Source organism: Ursus americanus, chromosome X, assembly GCF_024610735.1.
Source record: "Ursus americanus isolate L20-20 chromosome X, mUrsAme1.1.p, whole genome shotgun sequence".
Classification (NCBI taxonomy): Eukaryota; Metazoa; Chordata; class Mammalia; order Carnivora; family Ursidae; genus Ursus; species Ursus americanus.
The window spans coordinates 113,585,786-113,610,989 of record NC_142164.1 but is presented as its reverse complement, the minus strand read 5'-3'; the positions used below and the strand labels follow the sequence as shown (position 1 = coordinate 113,610,989).

At 45.4% G+C, this 25,204-nt stretch overlaps 1 protein-coding gene and 1 pseudogene across 1 annotated transcript in view; both read left to right on the top strand.

Annotated features, from left to right (window-relative positions):
• The window catches only part of FRMPD4 (FERM and PDZ domain containing 4), a 195,005-nt gene that overhangs the window by 102,282 nt on the left and 67,519 nt on the right, over positions 1-25,204 (top strand). The window contains exon 3 of the mRNA XM_087859451.1: positions 3,757-3,859. Coding sequence (XP_087715577.1) covers positions 3,757-3,859 — 103 coding nt within the window. The remainder of the gene's footprint in view (positions 1-3,756; positions 3,860-25,204) is intronic.
• On the top strand, positions 262-469 carry LOC123786493 (large ribosomal subunit protein eL38 pseudogene; annotated as a pseudogene).

Genomic DNA, 25,204 nt, shown 5'->3' with positions numbered 1-25,204 from the left:
GGCAGCAGACGCCCTGGGTTTGATGGATTTGGAGCTCGCCTCTGCCCCGTTTGACTGTGTTTAGCTTCCATGTTAATTTCTGTGCGTTTCTGTTTGATGGGACTTTTCTGTATCATCTGGATAATGGGGATCATACTTGTATCTCTCTTTAAGGGCTCGGGAGAGAACGAAAGACCTCATAAGAGTGCAGGTAGCTTTTTCCCGTTCCCCCATCTTGACGCTTACTGGGCCATCCACGCGCTCCCCCGCGCCCCGGTCACCATGCCTCGCAAAATTGAAGGAATTAGGGACTTTGATCTTGGCCGGCCAAAAGGATGCCAAACCTGTCAAGAACAAGACAAATAAGTATAATGTGAAGTTTCAAGTTCAGTGCAGCCAAAACCTTTATACCTTGGTCATCCCAGACAAAGAGAAGGCAGCAAAGTGACGCAGTCTACCCCCAGGTTTGGCGGTAAGGGAGCTGAAATGAAGCTGGTACACTGAATTGAACTGTATTAAAATTTTAAAAACTCAAAAAAAAGAGAGAGAGCACCTCTTCTCATTCCAAAAATATTTATTGTTATTATTACTAAACTCTAAACTATTTGGGCTGCTGAGTCTGCCAGTTAAGGAGAATGAAAGGCATCTAGTGAGTAGTAGAGATCTCAAAAGTTGATTGCATTTTTCGTTATTTTGCCATCACATGGCCCAGGGTGAGCACCGTGAACTCAGCAGCCTTACAGACTTGTACAGGGAAGAAGCGGTTTCCTTTTCTCTCCTACCACTGACTCACCACACAACTTCCTGTTTGCCAAGCTTTTTATTTCATTAGCCATAGGTCCTACCTCAGTTGTCTGTGTGGGACTGTTGAGCTTGACGCGACTGAGAATCGTACTCCTAAAATGAAAGAGATTTGTCGCCCGCTATGATCACAAAATAACACATATGCATTGTAAACAACATGCAACATAGATCGTATAGAGGAGAAAGTTAAACAGAATCACCCTGAGCTGCGACTACCCAGAGCGAACCCTTATTAACGTGTAGAGGAGACAAGTCTGTGCGTGCGGCTGCACGTGAATCACGTGTATGAGCTACAGAATGTATGATAGGTGTGTGTGCACACAGCTTTTCCTGGGTGGGGTGACGCTGAGCACGCCGCTTTCTGATAGAGGGTCGCTATAACATCTCTGGTTCGGAGATTCTCGTAAAGAGGGGTCCTCCCCAGAGCTGATGGGAGATCTGAGTGTTGTTTTAGATTTTCTCGTATTGCCCCATCGTTCCTTCAACCTCTTCCCTTCTTTGCCCTCGACTCTCCTCAGCTAGACACCAACACCTAATCTTCGACAATTTTGAGAACAGGGGACAAAAGTGAGAACAGGTTAAAGAGTACCGTTTCCAGTCATGTTTAAGTGTGAAACTACTGGTCCAGTCAACTGTGTCTTTCATAAAAATGACTCTGCTGAGGTCTCAAATGATTTCTGTGGCCCGACCAGATTTTCTACACGAGACATCCCAGCCTTCAGTGTACAGGGCACGAGAAAATTCTCAGAAGTGTGCCTCGGCTTCGTATTTTGGAAGGAACTATGTCTTGCTTCCCTCTGAAATTCTTTGTTTTTTTTTTTTAAAGATTTTATTTATTTATTTGACAGAGAGAGAGAGACAGCCAGCGAGAGAGGGAACACAAGCAGGGGGAGTGGGAGAGGAAGAAGCAGGCTCCCAGCGGAGGAGCCCGATGTGGGACTCGATCCCAGGACTCCAGGATCACGCCCTGAGCCGAAGGCAGACGCTTAGCGACTGAGCCACCCAGGCGCCCCCCCCTCTGAAATTCTTTATATAAGTTGCTTGATTAAACAAGAATATTTCCATTTGGTCAGAAAGCACGGGTCAGATGTAAAAGCATGGCCTATTAAATCCGCAAGTGGTTTTCCCAGGAAAGTAGTTAACATCCATCAGCCAATTCGTGTGAACATTTTTCAGTATTTGATCAGCATCTGATTTCTAACCATTTGTTGGACTGAATTTGAGTGAATGTTTGCAGATAATCCAATGGTTATATAAACTCTCGCAAGTGATTTTCAGAATTTCTTATGTGTGCAAACACTCAATCTCAGTTCCCACGTTTTGAGATGAATATTTTTTTATCACTGATAGGAGGAAATATTAAGGTTTTCCCTACTTTTTTACTACCCAGAAAGAAGATTCGTTTATGCTCCAGCTTCGGTGACGCATATGCCAAGTGTCTGGGTGGGTGGGAAGCATCTGAATTACTTCGAGATCCCGTCTCTGGCTGTGAAGTATTCATTTCAATTACTAAATAAAGTAATCGCAATAATATTTGAAAGATCATGTTTCAGCTGCACCTATTACCCAGTGACAGACCTGGAAGTAAAATGAAAATTATAGTACCCTATCAATATTTGGGAGGTAATTACATTAGACATGGAGATAGTTGAAATATTTATTTATAGGTTTTATTTAATACCGATGTATGCTTTATGCAGTTGTAGCTTTAAGTTTATGTGTCAGGAGACTGGGCAGTGACCAGTTTTTAAATTATCGAAGCAAGTTCAAAAGAGATGCTGGTCACCCTGAACTTGGCAGAGTCCACAGACGTAAGCTGTGACCCGGTTCTACCCTTTAATCCAGTTCTTTAACCTGTGTGAGTCTGGGGCGTCTCATTATATGGAAAGGATTTTAAGTGTCAGTGGGATTCTAGGCAAGGCAGCTAGCCCCTTGCCTGGTACATAATAAATGCTCAACAAATACTAGTTCCCTACCTTCTTGCAAAAACCAATGGAAAAGACTACGGTAGCTCAGAACAAAAACCAGAGTCTCCTGTCATCTCGTGTGAGCACGGGCACACGCACCCAGGTTCAGTCTCCATCACGGTCCCAGCCACAGAAATGACCAAACAGCCTCATCCCCCAGCTGATACGACTGTCTGCTGCTTCCTGAATGATGCCCACTTTAGCTCTGCTTTCTTGCCCCCACCTTTTAGACAAGAATGATTAAGACGCCCCCACTTCTTGAACCCTGCCCGGAAACACATGACACAGGCCCCATCCTGTCTGTCCTTCCTCTGATGTGCTTGCTGCCTCTCGGTTCCCCACGGTATGCGGCCTCACCAGTTGTGCTGACTAAATAAATGCACCTTTGTTCAAATCCAGATGTGCCCAGGTGATGGCAGCTGCAGGCCGTCTGCACAGCTGGTTGGCTATCCCTTGGGGCAATACCTTCTTTGGGGGCCTTCCATACTCAAAGTATATTCAGTTGACCAGCAGCATCCAGAGCCCTTGGGAGCTGGTGAGAAGTGCGTTACCTCACCCGTCGCTCCTCCGAATCTACTGAATTGGTCTGCAGGGTAACAAGGTCCCCAGGGTTGCGTGTGTCCGTTAGAGTGTGAGGCTCTCCTAGGCTGCTGTGTCTCAAGCCTGCCTGGGAAGTTCTAGAGAAATGCCGATGCCTGATTCCCACCTCCGAAGATTCTGATTTAATTGGCTGGGGTGTAGCCTGGGCCTCTGGAGTTTACCCAGAGCTCCCCAGTTCTGTTCCCAACATGGGGCTTGAACTCATGACCCCGAGATCAAGATTCACGTGCTCTACCAGCCAAGCTGGCCAGGCACCCCTCCTCGGATCTTTCTAATGTGCAACCACGGTTGGGTTTTGTTTCGGTGGACAGCGCCAGGTGCTTCAGTGAACGGTGAGGGGGCGAGGAGGACACGGGTGGATTGGCAATGGTCTTCTCACCTACGCTTCGCTCTCCTTTGTCTCCAGGTGGCCCCTCCGAAGGCAAGCTGATCCCGGGAGATCAGATTGTAATGATTAACGATGAGCCAGTCAGCGCTGCGCCGAGGGAGCGGGTCATCGACCTGGTCAGGTGCGTGACTCACTCCTCTGGGCCCTGTTCTGCTGCGAGAGCTGACACGCAGCTCTGAGACCTTGTCCCGTGGAGGAAGGGCTGCCTGTGAGCCAGTGTAGGGCAGTAACACGAGCCCACGCGTTCACCTTGACGTTGCTGGCGACACTGACCTCTAACATAAAAACGTATGCCCCCTAAGCACGAAACACCCAAGCGCCCATTCTGTGTTAATAGCCAAGGTGCATATGCTTCCGCTGAAACGCTCTTTGGCTCCTACTTCCATTGCTATATCCAAAGGTTGCATTTTTTTTCCCCTTCCAGAATTACCGACACATTGATGTTGCCTAATCGAGGAGATCAAAATGCAATACCCAGATTCCGTATAAGCGATGAGTAATTTTATATAATCCCATGGATACGCAAGCATAGATTTCACTGAGTTTTCATACTTGACCGAGTGATTCGTTACTGAATTGTGAAAGCATCAACCGAAGCAAAAGGATAATTAGGTCAAAGCTATGACAGTTTAAAAATGTGCTTTTGGTGTATTGGCTTAGCTTGATCGTAGATGTAAATAATTTGTTATGTGATATACTTAGTGGAGCGCCAGAAAATCTATTTTATGCGATGTTAAAATATCGGTCAAGAGATTCTTGAAGTCCACTGGAGTTCCTCTCCCACAGTGTACTTAGGGCAAAAAGGGGTCATTAGAAGTTAGAGATGAAGCTATGTCTTTTGTATGAGCGGACCCTCTTGTGCCCTGGGGATGTTAAGGGATAATGGGTGTGTGACACTTGTCTTTTATAAACCGATTTTTTTTTCAAGCAAGATTGAAGCAGAAGCTAAAGCTATCAGAACATTTTAAACTGAGAAGTGGATCTTCTAACATTTATGCTCTTTCATTACAAAAAGTACATCTGCACTTTGGAAAGGCATTAAGTGGGGTGTTTCAGCGGTTTTCCAGAGAAAGTTTTTTCCCAAGCTTTTTCAGCTTCTGCTTCACGAAGAAGCACTGGAGGGTCCTGCTTCCTTGGAAGGACTGGGAGCGGGGTGAAAAGACTGAGGAATAGAAATAGAGGAGGCTTACTCGTAGGGTGAGCAACATTTCCAGTTTGAGCCCGGCAAGGCCCACATCCGGGGAAACCCGTCAGTTCCAGAAGGGCTGGCCGCCCTACTCTTCAGTGTAGACCCAATGGCATGGAACCTTTGCAGCTGGCTGGCCAAGTCCCCATGGGTGTCCACATCTCCCAAGGGTTCCTCCTCGTGAGCGGGCATTGAGGTTCATGTCAGACTCAACCCTGCATCAGGAGCGAGACCTGGAGACACCTCCCATTTTCCTGGGAGCCAGGAACGCAAGAAGCAGGGGTGACTCTGTATTGTCAAGCCCCAGGGAGGAAGCTGCGGTGTTACCGTTGGGAGCCACGTCTCTCTTGAGATGCTTGTGGTCGTCCAGGCGGGCTCTGAGCCTGACAGCAGGCCACAGGCTTCTTTTGTTCTCCCCTGGGCACACCCCTCTGCAATCAGTTCTGTTGATCTGTGCGCCCGGAGGATGGTAGAAGAACGAAGATACCCGTGTTTCAGTGTGCTGGCTCTGACTTGCTGCAGGACAGAGGCACAGCAAGCACTGTCTGAAAGTGTGATCATTTCCCAGCAATCCTACCGGGGCATCTTGAGAGAGGTTTTCCAAAAATATGTTTTCCTTCTGTGTTAATGCATTTGGAAGAAAATGACCTCACCATAAACAAAGTCTCTATAGAACTTTCTATGTAACAGGGCGCGGCGAAGATGTGTTGACTAAATGAACGACAGCTCACAGTCCACATCCAGCCTGCCACCTGTTTCGGCACAGCCCATGAGCTAAGAATGGTTTGTACCATTTTTAACTGGCTGGGAAAAAATAAAAGAAGAATATTTTGTGACACATGCAGTCCATGTGAAATTCAAGTTCCAGAGTCCATAAATAACGTGCCGACAGTCACACGCAGCCATTTATGTGTTGTCTCGGAGGGTTTTCTCCCCGCAGTAGCAGAGCTGAGTACTTGTGACCCACACCCATCTGGCCCTTGAGAGGAAAAGTTTGTCAGCCCTCTTGGAGGAGATATTGAAGTAACTGGCATTTCGTTGGTGATTACTGCAGCAGGTCCGCATACTTGATAAAGAGGTTGTGGTGTTTGACGTGGAAAGCATGTATGCTTTTTAAACATCATGAAATACTTAGGGTGCATAAAACTCCCATTCGTTTGTGGAGGCCAACCCCCCGGGGTCAGAGGTCGGAGGGCAATAGGAGCCGGGTTCTTCTTGCCAAACTGCCTGCACTTAGCGCCCCCTCTTGGTCATCGGTGGCCGCTCCTCTGACTGGCACTGGCTGTCGATTCCCTTGGGGTCCTCGGTCCCTGCAAGCTGGCTCTCCCGTGACGCTCGTCCATGAATTCTCTGGTGGCAGGGAAAGAGGGCATCCTGAGGAGCCACCCGACTGCACAGTGCCGTGCATGGGGACCTGGCACCAGCAAGACCAGCCACCCTTCAGGTTGTCTGCTTGACCCCGTCACAGAGGACAGGAAGTCACCTCTCCCCGGATCTTGGCCCTTCTGACAACGCCAAAGTTCCCTCTTTCGACTCCTTCTGTGGACTGGAGGACGAAAGGGGAGGAGGACGTGTTGGCTGGCAGTAGCAGATCACATTGTGCTTCTTCCTAGAAAGTTCTGGGGGTCCCACTTATTTGCAGCTCGCTTTAGAATGTAGCTTGAGTCTCTTCACAGGTGTCTCACTGATATGTAACAAGGACACGGTTTAACACTGGAATGTAGCTAGGTGTGGTGGAATCGGGTGACCTGGGTCCTACATCCCGCGAGAAAAGAGACCTTGTCTGTGTCGTCCCCTTCCATGTCCCCATGACCTGCTCCAAAGCTGGGTGCATAGGAGGGGCTCAGTGACGACGCGTTGAGTGAGTGGGTGGGCTCTGAAGAGCACTCTGTGAAACCTACTGATTTCCGTGGTTTCCCCCAGCCCCTCCTTCAGCTCTGCAAGTGTCAATGTCAGCTAAGGGGTCCACCTGTCAGGAAACCCCTTTTTATCAGGCGGCCACTGTGTATACGGGTCACAGAGCTAAGGCACCAGACACAGGGAGGGATGAGACAGTGCCCAGCCCTCAGGGAGCCGACGGTCCTCGCCACCAGGACCGGTGATGCCTCTTCAGGTCAGGCCTCCTCAAGACAGACAAGACCCCACATTCGAACCCTTGGGGGGATTTTGTCAGACTCAAAGGGATGTTGCTAGTGAGAAAAACACACTGGCCCTGGATGCCATTGAGACGAGAAACATGCCCCACAATTCGTAAAGTTGCTCCCTTTAATCTCCGTGCGATCCATTTATCTGTGTGAAAGTAACAAGGTGCTTTCTTGTAGCCAAAGAAAGCTTCGTACAATAACACGGGGCAATTCACAGAGATGAAATGCAGTCGGTCGTGGCATTCCCACTGTGGCCGATACCTTCCAACTCATTACACTGGAATCTGGAAATAATGCATTTCTCACTAATGAAGAAGTTCAAGTATTAGAAAATCTCCCGTGCCTTCCCATCAGCTTAGTCATCTGTCTGCCATATGTGTACTAACCTAAAAATGTGGCTCGCGCGACATCATCCCTGGGCTTCTCAGCCGATACGTGTCTTAATGTCTGTATCTTACACAAGATAAATTCCCTTTCTGTTTAATAAAATATACCATTTTCTTTGCCACTAAGGAAATTCGGAAAAACACTCATCATTTTAATAACCCTGTAAAATTCGCTCTTTAAAAATTGGCATCCATTCACTCGCCTAAGTGGTTTAGTCTTGTTTTGTTCTTTTTTCTCCCATCACGGCATTTGCTCGCAGATCATTTTTTTCTTTCCAGATACATTTGTGTTTCTTTGTGGGCTATTTTTCTTATCATTTGGGTGCTCTATGATAGAAAATTATTTATTTTTCTAGAGAAAATGAAGGAGTTTCTTGGAGACCAATTTACTACTATAGTAACCACATTTGGGTTTTTTCATGTATCCTCAGAAAAAGCTATAATTGCTGCGCTGAAATTAGACGAGTTCTGTTCATTTCACAGTTTTCTAAGTTCTTAACTCTCTCATACTTTATAGTGGCTGAGGAGCAAAATCTTTGCAGAATTCGTGCCCTTTGCAAATTACCATATCTTTCGTCTTTAGAAGTATCCGTGGATAATTTCCCTTGGCTTTTCATAATTAGACAAATTAACTTGAAACAGTTTCCAAAATTTTCTTTTTAAAAACTATGGAGTATAATTGCTCATAGACATCATGAACCGTGCCCCATCCCTCAAGGCTAGCCAACCCAATTGAATTCGTTTGACTTCAACCAACAATTATTGAGCATTAACTAGGTAGCAGACGACTGGTAGGGTACGGGCCATGCATAAATACCAAAGACATGATTCTTGCACTTAAGGAGGAGACTTCCAACTAATTGCACTGTATTTATGAGTGTTGCAAGGCTGCAGCGTAGGGCAGTGTTCGGTCGGAATGTTTGGTGAGGATGGGTGGGGATGTGCAGGAGTGTAGTGAAGTGGCAGGGGGTAGCTGTTGACCCTGAGTGCAAGGGCAGGTTCATGGCTGGAGAGACGGTTGTCAAATACATCTTGCCTTTGTCCCCAGAAACCCCAGACCCTCCTGACGGACACTTACTTTCCAACCTGCAGCTAGAGAAATATCCACGTGTGGCCGTCCTAAACCACGATGTCAAAACTTGGTCCTGCCCTCCCGCAGTCACCCCTTTAAGGCAGCAGCCAAACTCCTGGCTTGGGTTTCACTGGAGGCATTTGTCTTTTGGGATTCGAGATCCATCTGAGAATTGGATGAATGGCGTGGACCTGTGCCTCCACCCAGAAGAATTCACAGGCCCACACAGTTTTGCATGTAGTGTCAGAATGTTTCTTGACCCCCCCCCCCCCCAGATGCCAATCCCAGTTTTAGGGCTCTGGCAGCAGACTCTGAAAGTGCTGGCTCCCTTCCTTTCCCTTTGTCTCTATCAGAAGGCAACATTGGAGAGCCAGGCGTGTGAGCAGCTCAGTCTTACCCCTTTCCATCACGGCACTGAAAGCTGAGGGCTGCCCACCCCACGATGAGAAGGCGGGAGGGTCAAACTGGAAACTGGTTCCCCTTCTCCATCCCCTGCAGTGAGGCAGCTGACTGTCCCTCCATGTGTCTGCTCTCACTACCTGGTTTGATTATGCCTGCTGATCTAAGTACTGAGCTGTGCCATAGCTCCTGCCACATCTAGAGGAAATGATCCGCATCTGTCAGGCACGTCATCCCTTCTCTACCAATGTCCTGTGACTGGAGAGCTTTTCTGGGAGCACGAGGCTTCTTCCAATAAGTAACTATAATAAGAATAAGAACAGATGATAAGTTACACATCATCACTTTAATTCACAAAAGACAAACACTAATTTTTAGAGACATTCCTTTTGCCTAAGTAACTAATATACATAAACACATGCCAAGCGAAGTACAAATCTCTTTCCAAGGCCAGGAAGATCATTCCAACAACTGTAACAAGAACGCTCAAAAGCAGACCTCGTGTCCTCCTGGAACAGGTACATCTCAACAAAACAAGTGAGCCAACTCACTTCCACAATCGAAGCCAGAGCTTTGCGTACAACTCACTGTTAAGGGTAATTTTTTTGACTTTCAGGAGAAAAAAAGAAAATGGTATTGGTCGCGTCCCAACTACTGATGAGAGTTAACACATAGCCAGTCCTTATTACACGCTGAACTCCTTCATTCCTTGGTACTAAGACCTCATAGCAGATATACAGCACTTACTGCACCGTGTCCCGTGTACGTGTAGTATATTAACTCATCCAGTCCTCACAGTGATTCATGGGTTCAGTGGTGACCCCTAATTTACAGATGGAGAGCCTGAAGTGCAGAAAGGCTAAGGAATGTGCCCAAGGTCCCCTAGCTAGTAAGTGCTGGAGTGAAACCCAGTCTGGCTCCCTAGCGACCGCTCTTAACCTGCCCACCACGTGTATTTCTTACAAGAGCCCTATGAGCAAGTATTGCTTATTGTACCCCCGTTACAGAATGGAAAAAGGGGGCTTAAAGCAGTTAAAGCAGTTGCTCAAGGCAAGTAGGGAGGCATGCATTGTAGATGGAACAAACCAGTAGGAATTACCAGGACCTGTCGTTTCAAAGGCGACCAAGCCTAGTTATCAAGTCCTCACTTGGTGGGCGGGTCAAAACACGGAGCTGGATTTGGCCTCTAGATCGTGGGTCTTAGCATCCCCATTTTTGAATGATATGCACAGAACCTGTCTCCTATCCCAGGTCTGCCAAGCATTTGCTTTGATTTTAGCAGGAAGGGCTCAGGAGGGCCTGCTTGTTGCAGTCAGTGGGAGACTGGCCAGAGCAAGAGAAACCATTTAGAAGGGACCCATCTAAACATTAGATCTCAGCCGCTCTATCTTTTTATCAGTCTCTCCTCACCCGAATTATAATGGAAAGTCAAACCAGATCATGTTCCAGGGGCACTGTGTCTGCGAAGGAATCTATTAGGAGGGTCACCTTCCTGTCTAATTTCAGCTGGGCTTAGATGCATCACGATGCTGCTTAGTGAGATAACAAAGCAGAGAGCATCCACCGAGCATCAGGCGTATAAAATATGCATGATGATGTGTGATATAATAAGGCCTTATTAGAGTAAGACCGGCAAGCAATTTCAGCGAAAACAGAAAAGAACAGCCCCTTAGTATGCTGACACGACACATCGCAGACTCACCTGCTTCACACTTGCAGTGTGCGCATTTCCTGACATTTGCAAATTACAGAGCCTGGGAGAGAGAGGTCAGCGGTTCTAGAAAATGGAATGTGTGGGGAAACCTTCTAATAAGGACAAAGCAGAAAAAGTGATTTGAGTCCATAGTTCACAAAGATTATAATGAAAATTAATGAGAAAAATGGTTTCATTCAGATTATTGCAACTTCCCTTATATTTCGTTGATGAACATCTCCTAGATCCCTCTGTTACTGTACATGCTTCTGTGCAACTCGTGTCTGGCAAATGGAAGTCGAAGATTGAAGAATAGATTCTTCAATAAGATTGAAGCATTTTCAACTAGGGCAAATTTTCAGTGATCTCATATGGCTGACACTACCGAATGTCTTAACATCTTATCTACCTGAAGAAAAAATGGTAGAAGAGGATTATTGGCCCTATACTATGTTCTGTTAACCTTTTAGAAATACAAATTGATAAGTTATTCCACACACTTTCTAGAAGTAGCTGAAAAGACAAAAACAAACAAACAACCAAAAAAACACATCCCAGTGAGCCTGCAGTCAGAACATGCCCAGGACCAAATAGAAGCCCCATTTCCTAGAGATTTTAGTAGAAGGTCTCAGGAGCTCAGCACCCGAGCCTATCTATGCAGCCAACACAGGGAGTGGATAAGAATCTCAGGCCACATACTCTATGCCCGACATGGGGCTTGAACTCACAACCCCGAGATCAGGAGACACATGCTCTCCTGACTGAGCCAGCCTGGCACCCCAGAAGTGTACCATTATTTATCTATTATGTATAATAATCCAAATTATCCCCAATCCCTATCCTAGTGTACGGTCAGTTTGTCCCATTTTCTACCGTGCTGCGTCTCCATTGGGCGGGTTGCTAGAACAGGAGGAAGCACTGGGAGAGGCAAAGTGGATCCACTCCACCCGCATCTTCCATCTTACTAGAATTTGCTGAGATACCTTTGTGCCCATCTGGCCTGCCTTCAGTCACTCACCTTGGCAGGGAGCCACTATGGCATCCCTTGTTCGCCGCTGTCAGTACCTCCTCAGCCACTTGTCTGCCATCTTGGGTGCACTTGGCCCTCCTGCGCCATACTGGCACAAGCACTCCTCTCTAGGGCTCATTTCCTCCAGGATCCTGTCACCCTCCGAGGGTTCTGACTACAAAAGAGGCACAGTCATTGTACTCTTTCATTCCACCAGACTATTTGGGGGTTCCCCATGGAATTTTCCTGGAGGATAAGCTTCTGAAAAGAAGGGGAGGATGCCTGCTCTTTCACAGGCGCCCCCAGTTTGGTGCTCTTCTGAGTGCCCCAAGATTCGCTCTGTCTCCCCATCCTCCGACCGGTCCCCATGCCAGAGAGGAGTAAATTTTTTTCTGCTTTGTTGAATGTTCTTCCTGGCCTGATTTTTTGCCTTCAATTCCTACAACCTAGATATTTTTCCACTTCTATCATGACCGTGTCCAGGGGGGATGATTGGTGTGTGGTCTCACTGACCAAATGGGCAAGAGGAAGAGAGCAGATCAAGCAGAGCCAAGAAATGAGCGGGGCGGGCATGGACGTGAGAGGGGGACATCGGTGAATAGTTCAGAATACTACCCTGCTACCTGATGAAGAGATATGTGGCTTAGAAATCAGAAAAAGGTGAATTCAAATGCTATGTCTGAAATGGACTCGCTGTGTCTGGTGTTGGAGGCGGACTTTATTTACATAATCCTGTTTCTTGAGCCATAATATTGGAGATCTATCTCCTACAATTATAAGAGTTAGATAAGCCAGAAAGAGAGCCTGCGTGTGAGAGCACTTGGTGACTTGGAAGCAGGCGGGTCGTCGGGTCAGATGTGGTCATTAATGCTCTTGAAATTGCAGAGCGGAGGATTGCAGCACAATCCAGATATTCAGTCAAAACCAAAGAGACGAACCTGAGCAGAAATTGAGGCTTTCTTTCTTTCTTTTTTTTTTTTTTTAAGAAATTTGGTCTTTTAGGATGACAATAACTTGAGGAATGACGAAAAAGCCCAGAAAGCCCCCAGGCTTTGTTGGCAGAGGTAGCCAAACTCACTCCTAGGGCACTAGAACCCAGCAGTGATGATCAGTGACCTTGACTCGGGGACCCACACAGGTGTGCACCAGAGTGAGGCGGCGGTGGCTGGAACAAGAGGGATTTCAGTGTCGTGTCGTATGGGTGAAGGGGGTGTGGGCATGCTCTTGGCATGTGCCCTGCTGAGGTTAAGACCAGGTTAGGAACGACCTAAATCAGGGGTCGGCAAGCGTTTTCTGCAAAGGACCAGGTTGTACATATTTCAGGCTTTGTGGGCCATATGGTCTCTGTCACAACAACCCAGTTCTGCCATTGTAGCACAGAAGCAGCCATAAATAATATGTAAACAAGTGTGTGTGGCTGTGTTCCAATAAAACTTTGTTTACAGAGACAGAGGAGGACAGATTTAGCCCCCAGGCTGTTGTCTGCTGGCCCCTGACTTAAACCAATGAAACTTCAAGACCTGTTCTGAAGATAAGGGGACTGAAGAGGCAGGGCAATGAAGCAGAAGATGCTGGGGGGTTTTTTGCTAGCAAAAATAATAAAGATAAAGCCAATATGATGAACCTTGTGGCCACCTAAAATCCTTTTTGGAAAGCGGAATGATGGCGAAAAAATAAAGTAAACAAGCAAACAGATAAACATCACAGATTTCTGTATTCCTTTCCTTTATCTTCCCCAGTCAGCCCCCAAACTTAATTACTCCCATATCTTTTTTTTTTAAGATTTTATTTATTTATTTGACAGAGAGAGACAGCGAGAGAGGGAACACAAGCAGGGGGAGTGGGAGAGGGAGAAACAGGCCTCCTGCTGAGCAGGGAGCCCGATGTGGGGCTCCATCCCAGGACCCCGGGATCATGACCCGAGCCGAAGACAAAAGGCACCCAGTGCCTGGGTGGCTTAACGACTGAGCCACCCAGGCACCCCTAATTACTCCCGTATCTTGATCCACTGAAATGTACAGAGATCTTTATTATAATCTATACCACACAAGGTTATCCGTATTTGTGAACTTGTCGGTCTCTGTCACGTGTCCGTGTTTCTTAGTGGCAAGGACCCAGATTAGGAGAACACTAGCTGCTGTAACAAACCCCAAACCGTACAATGCTTCAGTCACAATGGGAATTCGTTAATGACATAAAGTCTGTAATGAGTGCTCCTGATTGGTGGCCAGCTCCCCTTCAGGGAGGGGGGCGGGGAATCCAGGGACTCAACCCAGACCCTGGGTTGCGACTCTGCCATCTTCAGTACGCAGCTCGGCTTTGTCCTTGTCATACGGCAGAGAGGGAAGAGTCTGGAAGGGCACGTGGCAGGGTTTGCCAGGCCAGGCCTGGAAGGAAAGGGGTGGGGGGATACAGCACTTCCACTCCCCTCCTTTGGTAGGAAGTCAGCCACATGGATGAATCTCCCTGCGCTGGAAGCTTCACGTACTCCAGCTGTGTGGCCGATCGGTGGAGGCAGCAGGTTTGCGGAGCGCGTGGCCGCTTTCAACACAGATCCTCTTTTATTCGTTAGGCTTCCCTTCGTGCCTAGTGCAGTGCTCAACACAAAATTGAGTAGAAATAAGTGTTTTCAGGAATACCCCTACAAGTGAATTTAATATGGACCTGCCTTTTACATGATTACATACAATTCGTTTCATTATTCCTTTAATCAAATCTAAGCAAGTTCATGACCTCTTCAGCAGTCATGTCAGAAGCAGGTCCATGGTTCGTCTCATGCCTTTGCATGTGTGTTGATTTTAGTCTTGACACCCATGTTCCAAGCATCCATGTGCTTCACCAGCTCGGCTCACTGTCCTATGTCTGTCTGCCTCACTTTTCCTGACTTCGTTGGTCTCAGCCTCTTCACATCACCTTACCCTCTGCTCATAGATTTGGAATGGGGTATTTAGTAAGTGGTTCAAGTTACCGTTCTGGAATTAAACTGCCCCTTGGCCTCAGCGCAGTGTCAGATCTCATTCCCAGCATAACCAGAGTTATATTTATGCCCATACTGAATGATGACCTCTAGTGTACATTAAACTTCTCTTTCCTCTACGAAAACGCAGCGTGGGCTTTTAAAGGTTGTATTTATGCCTGATACACGTTGCCTACATGTGAACTGGCAGATAGACATCCTCCCTTCCTGACGGAATCGGCATCGGCGCTACGTAATCTCCTCGTGCCCCCTGGTTGTGAAGATGCCGAATGTAGAGTCTGAGATCGACCTGCCTGTGGGAGAGAGAAGATCAGCGTTCTTCCCCAGGCATCTCCCAACCAGCTCTGTGAAGTTGGGCATGTCACAGCCCCAAAAGTTTGTGATGGGGGATCATAGGCGGTTTGTGTGAGACCATTCTTCATTGTCTAGGTCTGTCCTTGATTGGAAGGACATTTGACATCTGGCGCCTCATCCACTAAACCCCGGTGGTGCTCCCCAATAATTGGGGATGTTCTTGCTCCATTGACGACCACTGGAGATGGTAGTTAGGAAATCTTGCCATCTTAAGTGGTAGACACATCTCCCCTTTTCCTCAAGAGGGTGTAATTTCAAATTCCCGCAGATGAATGGTTCCCCAGTGAGTGGGAATGTCCAAAGATGGGAAAATATCCATGAAATGGTTGAGAAGAGAGGAGGGGTGGTAATGAGGCAAGTCCTGTCCCTGTTCCCAAGCAACAGAGCAGGGAGCAGGGAGGCAGCATCATCAAAAGCCACCCTCTCCCTGCTGGGAGTCCAGATGGTGTGGTAGCAGAGACCCCATGTTCATAAACTAAATGGTAAGACCGTGAATTTTTGTTATAAATAGGATCTATAAAAAATGTATTGGCTTGTAAATCTCAGGCAGAAAAGGATTCTTTGCACAAGTAAGATGCAAGGAGAGATTTTGTATTCCCTTGCCACTCTTTGGTAGCTTGTTTTTTCAGGCAAACAAAAGCTGCTGAAAGAGGCACTTGAACCACAATTTTTCGAACAAGGAAACGTGAAGCCTTCACCATTTATTAAGCCCACCTCTGGGCCCCACACGCCAAATCCTAGCACTTCTCCGTGACTGGGAGTAATTAGACTCATTTCTAGTTAAGAAAACAGGGTTCAACTCGTGCTGAGGGTCTGCTGGGCTTTGAGTTCTTTGATTTGCTCAAGGTCAGTTGAGCAATACTTGAAGAAGCCAGGAAGTCAGTCCCATGTCCATCTGTGGAATGTACCGTCCGTAACTCCATGCTGCCGCTTGGTGTCTGAGCAGACCCGTCACGGGTGGCTGTGTGGATGAGCACCAGAGCACCCTTCCTGAGCGCTGAGAGCTGAGTAACATCTCCAGGACCCTCATGTGACCTGGGCAAGAAGGGAGCTCTCCCAAGACACAACTGAGAATATGTCTCCCACCGGGCCACTGGGCAGGAATTCAGAGTAGAGATACATTAAGTAGAAATTTTTTTTTTTAAAGGATGTTTTTGACAGCTAGTGTTATGGAGTTAAAATCTTGTACACACTACCTAGCCTTTTTCTTATGTTGGACAAAATGCACGCACAAGGAAAATAAAGACCTCCTTGAAGGCCATTTGTCCATTCTGAAATGCTTTTTGATTCCACATGCAAACGTATGAGCTTGTGTCTATCAAATTAGCAATTGGGGCACCTGGGAGGCTCAGTCGCTTAAGCATCCGACTCTTGATTTCGGCTCAGATCACGATCTCAGGGTTGTAGGATCAAGCCCCGCATTGGCTCTGCCCTCAGCAGGGAGTCTGCTTGAGATCCTCTCCTTCTCCCTCTCCCTCTGCCCCTCGCCCATGCTTGCACACATGTTCTCTCTGTCTCTGTCAAATAAATCTAAAAAAAGTCTGTCAAATCAGCTTTTATTTCAACATTTTGGCTTATCAGTATCTTGTATATTATAAAGCAGTCTTTATTAAGCGTGCCAAATTATATGTCACCACATAGTAGACATTAAAAAGTAGTTAATAAGCCATTTGATTACAACTTAAAAGATGAAATATAAACTCGTTTACTCTGTAAGTTACATATGTTTAGACAGAAAAGCACCCAAAAACATTGTGGATCTTGGCATTTAGACAGAAGCATGTGTAATATATTATTATTCTAAACAAGATTTCATTTCTATTTCAACATCTTTGCTCTCTTGTATTCTGAGTATTTCCCATTTAAACAACCAAAGCAAAATTTGTTACTGATTCTAGATCAAATAATAAAGGACCCAGAAAACAAAAGATTTGTTAGTTTCCCCCCATATGAGAACTTATCACTATTAAATATCCTTCTTTTCCTTTTACCTCCTTGCTGCTATCTATTTATATATTTATGCACAAAATAGTCTACATTTCTGTGTCTAATAAATGGGATGGCTCTGTGGCCTGAACATTCTTGGGTTTTTACAAGAAGCACGTCAGAGCTGAATTTTCATCACACGCTCTGAAACTCTGCCCCAGGGTGTTTTCATTTATATTTAATGTTAAATCAAGGATATTAGAGGTGGAACAGACTGTTCTTCATTGAACCCAATCAACAGTATCAGCTCACTTTGAATTCTGGAAATAACAGGGAATGTTCTTTCTCATACAGCACTTCAGGGTATCTGGGTGACTAGGAGCTTGGTAATTTCAAAACTGAATAGCCAAACACAATAACAAAAGAAACCTCTCTCGGGATTTATAATGAAATACCAAGTTTGGGGAAAGCTTCTAGAAGTGTGACAATTTTTTAAAAACTCACATTTCTCGCCCTTTAATTTCCTGCATATATTATGTGTCTTAAACTCAGTGAGGAACCGGTTTCCATTATTTTATGAAGTAATACAATACGTGGGAGGCCCTTAAGGTGGCCTCCCTCTGTAATTTGTTTTCTTTTCTCCATGAAGTCCATTTCCTTGGTCTCTCAAATATACAGTAGGTCTGCCGCTCTCAGGCAGAAGTGGAACGTGATTCAAACTGGCTTAAGCAAAAAAGTGAATCTAGTGGCTGATGGAATTCGAAACAAGCCAAGGGTGGGGCTGGTCAGGCCTGAGGGGAGTCGGGTATTGAAACCCAGTGGTGACAGGGGTCCTTTGCCCTCGAACTCTGGCCTTGGCCCACTTTCCTGTGTTCACTCCTTTAGGAGAGCTCTCTCCAAGTAGTGGTGAGGCGAAACCAGACCTCTAGGCTTGGCATGCCACCAGCTGAACAACCCAAGGGGTGAAGGCCCACCATTTCCCACAAAAGTCTAACCTACCTTCCCAGCCAGGGCATTTACTGGCCCAGTACGATGACTGTCTACCCCTAAATAAATCACTGGCACTCGGGGTGTAGACTATGCCCTGGGGGCTGGAGGGCGGGGCTGGCTCATGTGATGAAGATGGGATCCGCCCTACCTGGATTTTTAGGGTCTAAGAGTTAGAGAGTTTGGCTCTGCAAAGGACATCTGGTGGCCATTACTAGAAGAGAGGACTGAATCCTGGCCAGGCTAAGGAAACCACTGCCATTATTACTGGTCCCTTATGGCTGCAGGTTGTTTTGGAAACATTTTATTATGGAAAATCTCGAAAAGGATCATAAGTGTTGAGAAAAGTGTAGTCAACCCATGTTCCCATCACCCAGCTTCAACCGTCTTCACTCATGGCCAATCAGTCATTCATACCCCAAGACACCCCTCTACTCTTTCATGATATTGATGCAAACCCCACGTATCATATCATCTGTAACAATTCAGTAATTACCTCTAAGAGATATAATAAATTAATAAATTTTATTATATATATATTATTATATAATAAAAAATTATTATAAATTAATAAAAATTAAAAACCCATCATAGCATTATCATACCTTATAGTATACAGTGTAATCAAACATTCACAGTATTCGTATCTCTTCCATGGTCTCAGAAAATGATTTCTTGTTACACAGTATATTTGAATCAAGATCCACATAAAGTCCACATAATATGAGCAGTTCATATGTCTTTTAAGACTCTTTTATTTTTATTTCGTTTTGAAGATTTTATTTATTTGAGAGAGAGTGCCAGCACACAAGCAGGCGGAGAGGCAGAGGGAGAAGCAGACTCCCCACAGAGCGGGAAGCCCGATGTGGGGCTCGATCCCAGGACCCTGGGATCATGACCTGAGCCGAAGGCAGACGCTTCACTGACTGAGCCACCCAGGTGCCCCATGACTCTTCTAAACTATACTTTCTCCTTCCATTTCTTTTTTTAAATTGTCTTCCAAAACAATTTAGTTATATTAAAAAAAACAAGTTTTTTGAGAATCCTAGAGCCCGAATTTGCCAACTGTATCCCTGGGTGTCATATCCCACAATCGTCTGTCTTCCTGTATTTTCTGGAAGAGTCTGATTTGCTTCCTTATGGAGGATGCTGTCTACTTTATATCTCTAGGGGTGCATGATAGCTGGTTGTGTCTCTTTGTGAAATGTAAGCAGCTATTGATAATCTTGGCCAAATCTCTCATTTCATTAGTGATTGCAATGAAGTGATACTCTAATTCTATTATTTCTTGTTCAATTATTAGCTGAATATATTTACTTACTTGACTGACTGACTTATGAGTATGCTCCACGGCCAGCATAGAACCCATTAGCTGAATAATTATGAAGAGAAAATAAATTTGGTTACCCTGAGGAACAATTCATATGGAAGGCAGGGTTAATATTTGATTCTGTCCCTTCGTTTACCACTTTATGAAACCAGTTTTCAAAATGAGTTGTTTCACTGGCTTTTCTCCCCAAAACAGTTTTTCTTTTTTAACGTTATTATGAACTCATGGATTTAGGTATGTTTGATTGTTTATATCCATTGATATTCTTATTCTTGTCAAATCTCAACTCGTCTTATCTTTGGTAAGTGGGAGCCTGTTGCAGTGGGCTATCGAGTCCTCGTGACATGACCCTAATTGTCTGTGTTAGTGTCTCAACTTTCTGATAATACAAGATGCTCAAGGTTTGGCTTGTGTGTTTATTGCTCCAGATCTGGAATCAGTCATTGCTCCAAGGAGCCATGATTACTTCTAGTGGGAAATAGTGCTGGGTAATCTGAATGTCAGCGTGCTCGTTGAGATGGATAGAACAACGACGTTGGTCTACATTTTTTAAAGATGAAATACATCATGAGCTGATAGCGATATGTCTGATTCAAGTTCAGGACAAAACGTTTTGACACGACCCCATCTATCTTTCATCTTTATCTCCTTTTTCTCAAACTACATCCCTGTTCTCTGCAGCCCTCTCATGACTTCTCAGCTTGATCCTACACAACCCATATTCCCTCCTCAGAATAACAACACTACCACAAATAACCTGATTACCCAATGCATTTTAAGATCGTTTTGTTGCAGTTCTATTTGTCTTCCTGACATATCTCACAAGGATGTTCAAAACACTGTTTTAAAATCACTTGGGACAGTTCCTCTCTTTGTCACTCTGCCTCTAATTGGATTCACAGGGGCAATTACTTCATCTTACTTACAATTGCTAGGATGGCTCCTTTCATTTTGTATTAAAATTATGTGTAGCTGTAACCATTCCTCTAACAGGATACGTGGGTTCTTTGTTTCATTTAAAAAGCAATATTTAGGGATTTTGTTTAGCTGTGTTTTATAATTATCTCTACTTACATGATTTTCAAGTCAGATATACAAAATATATGTTCAAGGAAGTATAAATTCTGTCCCTGTGCTCCCCTCCCTATTTCCTCCTAGATATGTAACACTGATTTTTTATTCTATATTGTGGTTCTTTCTTCCGTTGTTTAATATGAGCACATATTCCAATTTGTCTCTTTTCTTAGAAATAGTAGTAAATGAGACATACTTTTTTCACTTAACTATGTATCCTACTGATCACTACACATCATATCATCGTGTTCCTTACACACACGTGTGTGTTTGTGGGTGACTCATCGTAATTAGGAAGATAGATGTTTTTGGTCGGGTGGTTGTCATGAGACTGGTGCCTTTACATAATGGCCTCGTCTCCCCCCACACACACCTACCCACCGTTTTTTATTTCAGGCTATATTATCTGTTGGTTTCCTACTCTGCACATTTTGGAAATTAGCGAATAACCTCTTCTTTGTCCTTCTGACCATCTCCTTGAACACTGAACTTGAACTATTATCTTTATACTCACAGTTCATGTTAATACCTATAAGGCAAGTGTCTACCTACCTCTGCTCTTGGTCCGCTTTCCTTTTCCTCCCCCCATTTTTTTTTAAGATTGTATTTATTTGTTTGACAGAGAGAGAGCATAAGCATGGGGAGCTGCAGAGAGAGAGAGAGGAAGAAGCAGGCTTCCCACCAAGCGGGGAGCCCGACGTCGGGTGACCTGAGCCGAAGGCAGACACTTAAGCTGACAGAGCCACCCAGGCGCCCTCTCCTCCCATTTTTACATAGATATACTCCATCCACCTTGTCGGATGGAGCCAACACAGATGCTCCCTGTCGCCCTTAGAGCATCAGAGCAGTAGTTCTCCAGGGAAATACGTGCTTTCACCTCAGCACTCTGTATAGATGTCTGCAGCTTGCTCTCCCTGGATGGCAATCTCCCACTTTGGGGGAGGACGTGTTGGCAACTCCGAGGTTTTTCTGCTCTCGGAGCCATCAGAGGCCCCTCTCCCTTCCCTCCAGGTCCTCCGACACAGACACATTGCTGGTTTGTCTTCACCAGCTCCAATTTCGGTGCCCGTGGGGATAGCTCACACATAGTTTTGCTGGGCTGGTGACATGGTTTTGTGGCTTTGCTCTCCTAGTTGCTTTCTCTCTTTTTATGGGCTAACTCAAGGAGATTCCAGTACTATTTCACCAACTTCACATAATCCTCCAATGGCTGCAGATTTTACTGAAAAGTTTAACATCTGAAGAACTATTTACAAATATTCAGTATCTCTTATGGGCACGTAGTACTTTCATTTGACTAATTCTCTTGCAGTCCTAGTCAAAAAATAAAATCAAATGGCAATGATCATGGGTTCAGGTCAAGTCCTGCTCTTTTTCATGAAGAAGAAATAATCCTCTATTATGGAAGAAATAAAAAACCTAGCTCTTCCGTTGAAAACAAAATGTTTTCTTTTTTCCTTAGAAGTGCATGGCAGACCAGTTTTTATGGTACTCGTGAAATTTGCCATCTGAAGTTTAAATGTTGAGACTGTTACACTTGTGGACTTCAAACGAAGCATAGATTTTAAAAATTGACTTCCTGCACCGTAAAGCTTCTACTTGTAATGTAGTGTGGGAAATATGCGATCCACTGAAGGCATTGCCTCTGTCAGCATTATTTTCCTACTATATGTTCTTCCATGATCGACATATGTGCATAAAGGTTACCATTCACCTTCACAAAACAGTAGTCTCACAGCAAAGATTTCCTTTATTCTGTGAATGAGGATACAGAGGCTCAAAGGAGTATGGTATTTTCTTGCAGTTGTGCAGCCAGTAAATAGCAGAGCCCAGAGTCAAACATGGATGCTAAGTGGAACAGAGATTGCGAACCGTTGTACGAGCGCATGCAGAAAGCATGCGGCACCGTTTTCAACACAAGAAGGGATTCAAACAGTTTCCATTGGAGAAGAGAACTTAGACTGTTCATTTGCTTCGGGATGGTAAGGAGAGGAGGGGGTAGGAGAAGCTTGTTGAAAGGCTTGGGTAGTCTAAACATTGCAGTTCAATAGATATCATTTTTTTTCTCCCAAGTTTCGTAAGCTATAATTCAGAGAGGCGCTAGGGTGGTATCTGCCCACCTCTGGATTGAAAAAGAAACACAGAATCGAGGCTATTTTAGGCATCTGTCAGGCTGTAATTACCTCTTTGCTCAGAGAAATCTTTATGTAAGACTAATGCAGATTGGCATCTCTTAGATTTAAAAGAACATTTCCAGTCATCCTTTTAAAAGAATGATCCTTATTAATGATACTTATTTCAATATGTTTTGATAGAGAGAAAATGCTCCCAGTATGGCCTTGACTTGGGAGACTTTACTTTTAATCTGGTCGGTTTCTTATTTACTTGCCGGCTCCAAATACTTTGAGTTTTCTTCTTCTACTCTTTCTAGTTCAGAAATTGTTGAACGGCATTTATTTCAACGTTCCAAGTAAGCTGGACTTGTCTGTGTACCACTTCTACAAAATGTTTGCCCAAATCATGACCGCTAAGATATGGAATTGAAATGACAGTTTATAGGGGAAGTACCAATGTTTCATCATCAAGCGCTTGTTTACGGTCTTAGGTTGGGTTACCAGAAACTCACCCTGAAATGAGGATTCATGTGCAAGTGACTTCATAGGAAGAGTTCTCTCGAAAACTAAGTGGGGGAGTGGGGAAGTCAGACCCGGAAGAAAAGGAGGCCAAAGAAAGATGCCATATCAGGCCATATTCCAGATGAGTATCTTTGGCTCAATCCACAGGGGAGCTCTGGGTATCTTCTCCATCATACCTAGTAGTTGTCCCATCAGAGGCATTTGCAGTCCTTCTCCAGCACAGGACAGTCACTGGATAGGGTCTACTCCCTGGGGCATATGAATTCCCACTAGTGCACCCTCCATGCTCGGAGGCAATGGCCGACTCAGCAGCACCGAAGGTATTTCTTGAACAGAGCATCAAGTCCAGGTGCTGGGTGATGGGAGTAAAAGCCGTGGGGATCAGCCTAGGTGCTGTGCACTGACTGCCTGTGGTGCTCTCGCTCTGCTTCTCACACGTGATGTGTTCTAGCTGCTTCCACCAGCACATCCCAGAGTTTCTGTGGGCATCTTGAGCAGGCAGGGGCGCATAAGAAGTTCAAGTTCAGCTACGTTTTCTAGAAACACATCGACTATCAGAGACCACCTGCACCTAATCCAACATTTGTTTCTAGCCCAACATTCCACATTTCTGACAAGTAGCTCTAGAAAAAAAGACTTGAGAGTGAATTCATTGAAGTAGAAAAAAAACATCTGCTATAAAAAGAAAAACACGCTTTTCTAATCCTTTTCTCACGTGATAAATATGCAACTAAAGTAGCCTGAATGTTGTTCTGACTAGAGTGATAGCTCCCCAACTACATGAATGCCACTCGAAAGAATGGATGTTTTTTTAAAGAAATGATCCCATCCATTAACTTTATCTGTGCTGAAGAGAACCAAGTGCAGGGAAAATGTCCGAGTCCCAGCACGTCCCTGGGGTGCTTGAGATAGTCAACACAGCAATTGTGATACAAGCCAAAGGGGCAGAGAGTATCGTTACTGCCATGTTAGAGGTGAGGAATCTAAGACTCCGAGAAACAAATTGTGTTCATTTGATAAATATTAGCCTACTGTGTGCTAGGCCTGGTGGTAGTTGCTGGTTATGGGGTACTGAACACAGACCCCGTCCCTTTCTTCCTCAAGCATGTGGTCTCGTGAGGAAGATGGACAGTAAGCGGTGAAACGAGCAGATACGTAGGTAATTACAATTATGGGAAGTGCCATGAAGGAAGAGAACGGGACACTAAGAGGGAGAATGATGCAATAGGAGTAGGAGACTCGGGGAAACCCTGAATGAGCACGTGACATTGAAGTTGTTCCTGAGAGGATGGGAAAAGCCAGCCAGGCAGAGTGGAGGGAAGAAAAAAGCTTACTTTGGGGGCGCCTGGGTGGCACAGCGGTTAAGCGCCTGCCTTCGGCTCAGGGCGTGATCCCGGCGTTCTGGGATCGAGCCCCACATCAGGCTCCTCCGCTATGAGCCTGCTTCTTCCTCTCCCACTCCCCCTGCTTGTGTTCCCTCTCTCGCTGGCTGTCTCTATCTCTGTCGAATAAATAAATAAAATCTTTAAGAAAGAAAAAAGAAAAAAGCTTACTTTGGGGAGAGAAAAATAGGACAGCGTGGCTGTCCTTGGCCCGCAAAAGGAAACGTGGTATGAAAAGACCAGAGAGAGAGGGAGACAGACACTGGGTATTGGAGGGCCTTCTGGAGTAGGGGTTAGTTCATTGTGGCCCAAGAGCCAAATCGGGCCCTTCGCTTGTTTTTGTAAATCAAGTTTTATTGGAACATAGCCACGACCACGCATTTACATACTGTCCGTGGCTACTTCTGGGCCGTGACTACAGACGAGGGTGGTGGCAAGAGGCCACGTGGCCCACAAAGCCTAAAATATTTACTGTCTGGCCCTTTACCAAAAAGGTACGCTGACCTTTGATCTAGACTATGAAAAATGTCTGGATTTTATTCTACGAGGGAGAGGGAACCACGGGAGGGTTTTTAGCCGTGGCGTAAAATAATCCAGCTTGCATTTTCACAACTTCACTCTGGCGGCACCGTGTGGAGAATAGAATATGGCAGACACGAGTGGAAACAGAGACACCCTGAGAAGGGCTTGAAAGAGTCCAGGTGAGAAATAACAGCTGGAGAACTGGCCCAGAGTTGTCCTCGGGAGTCATAAAAGCCGTAGAGGAAGAATCGATCGGTAGGGCTTGGTGGCGTATTTGATGCAGAGGTGGAGAGACAGGAAAGAATGGAGGGTAACTCCCGAATTTCTAGCTTGAGCTGTGGGTGAATGTTGGTGCCAGGCAGTGAGATAAGCCCGTGGGAGCTGGCAGA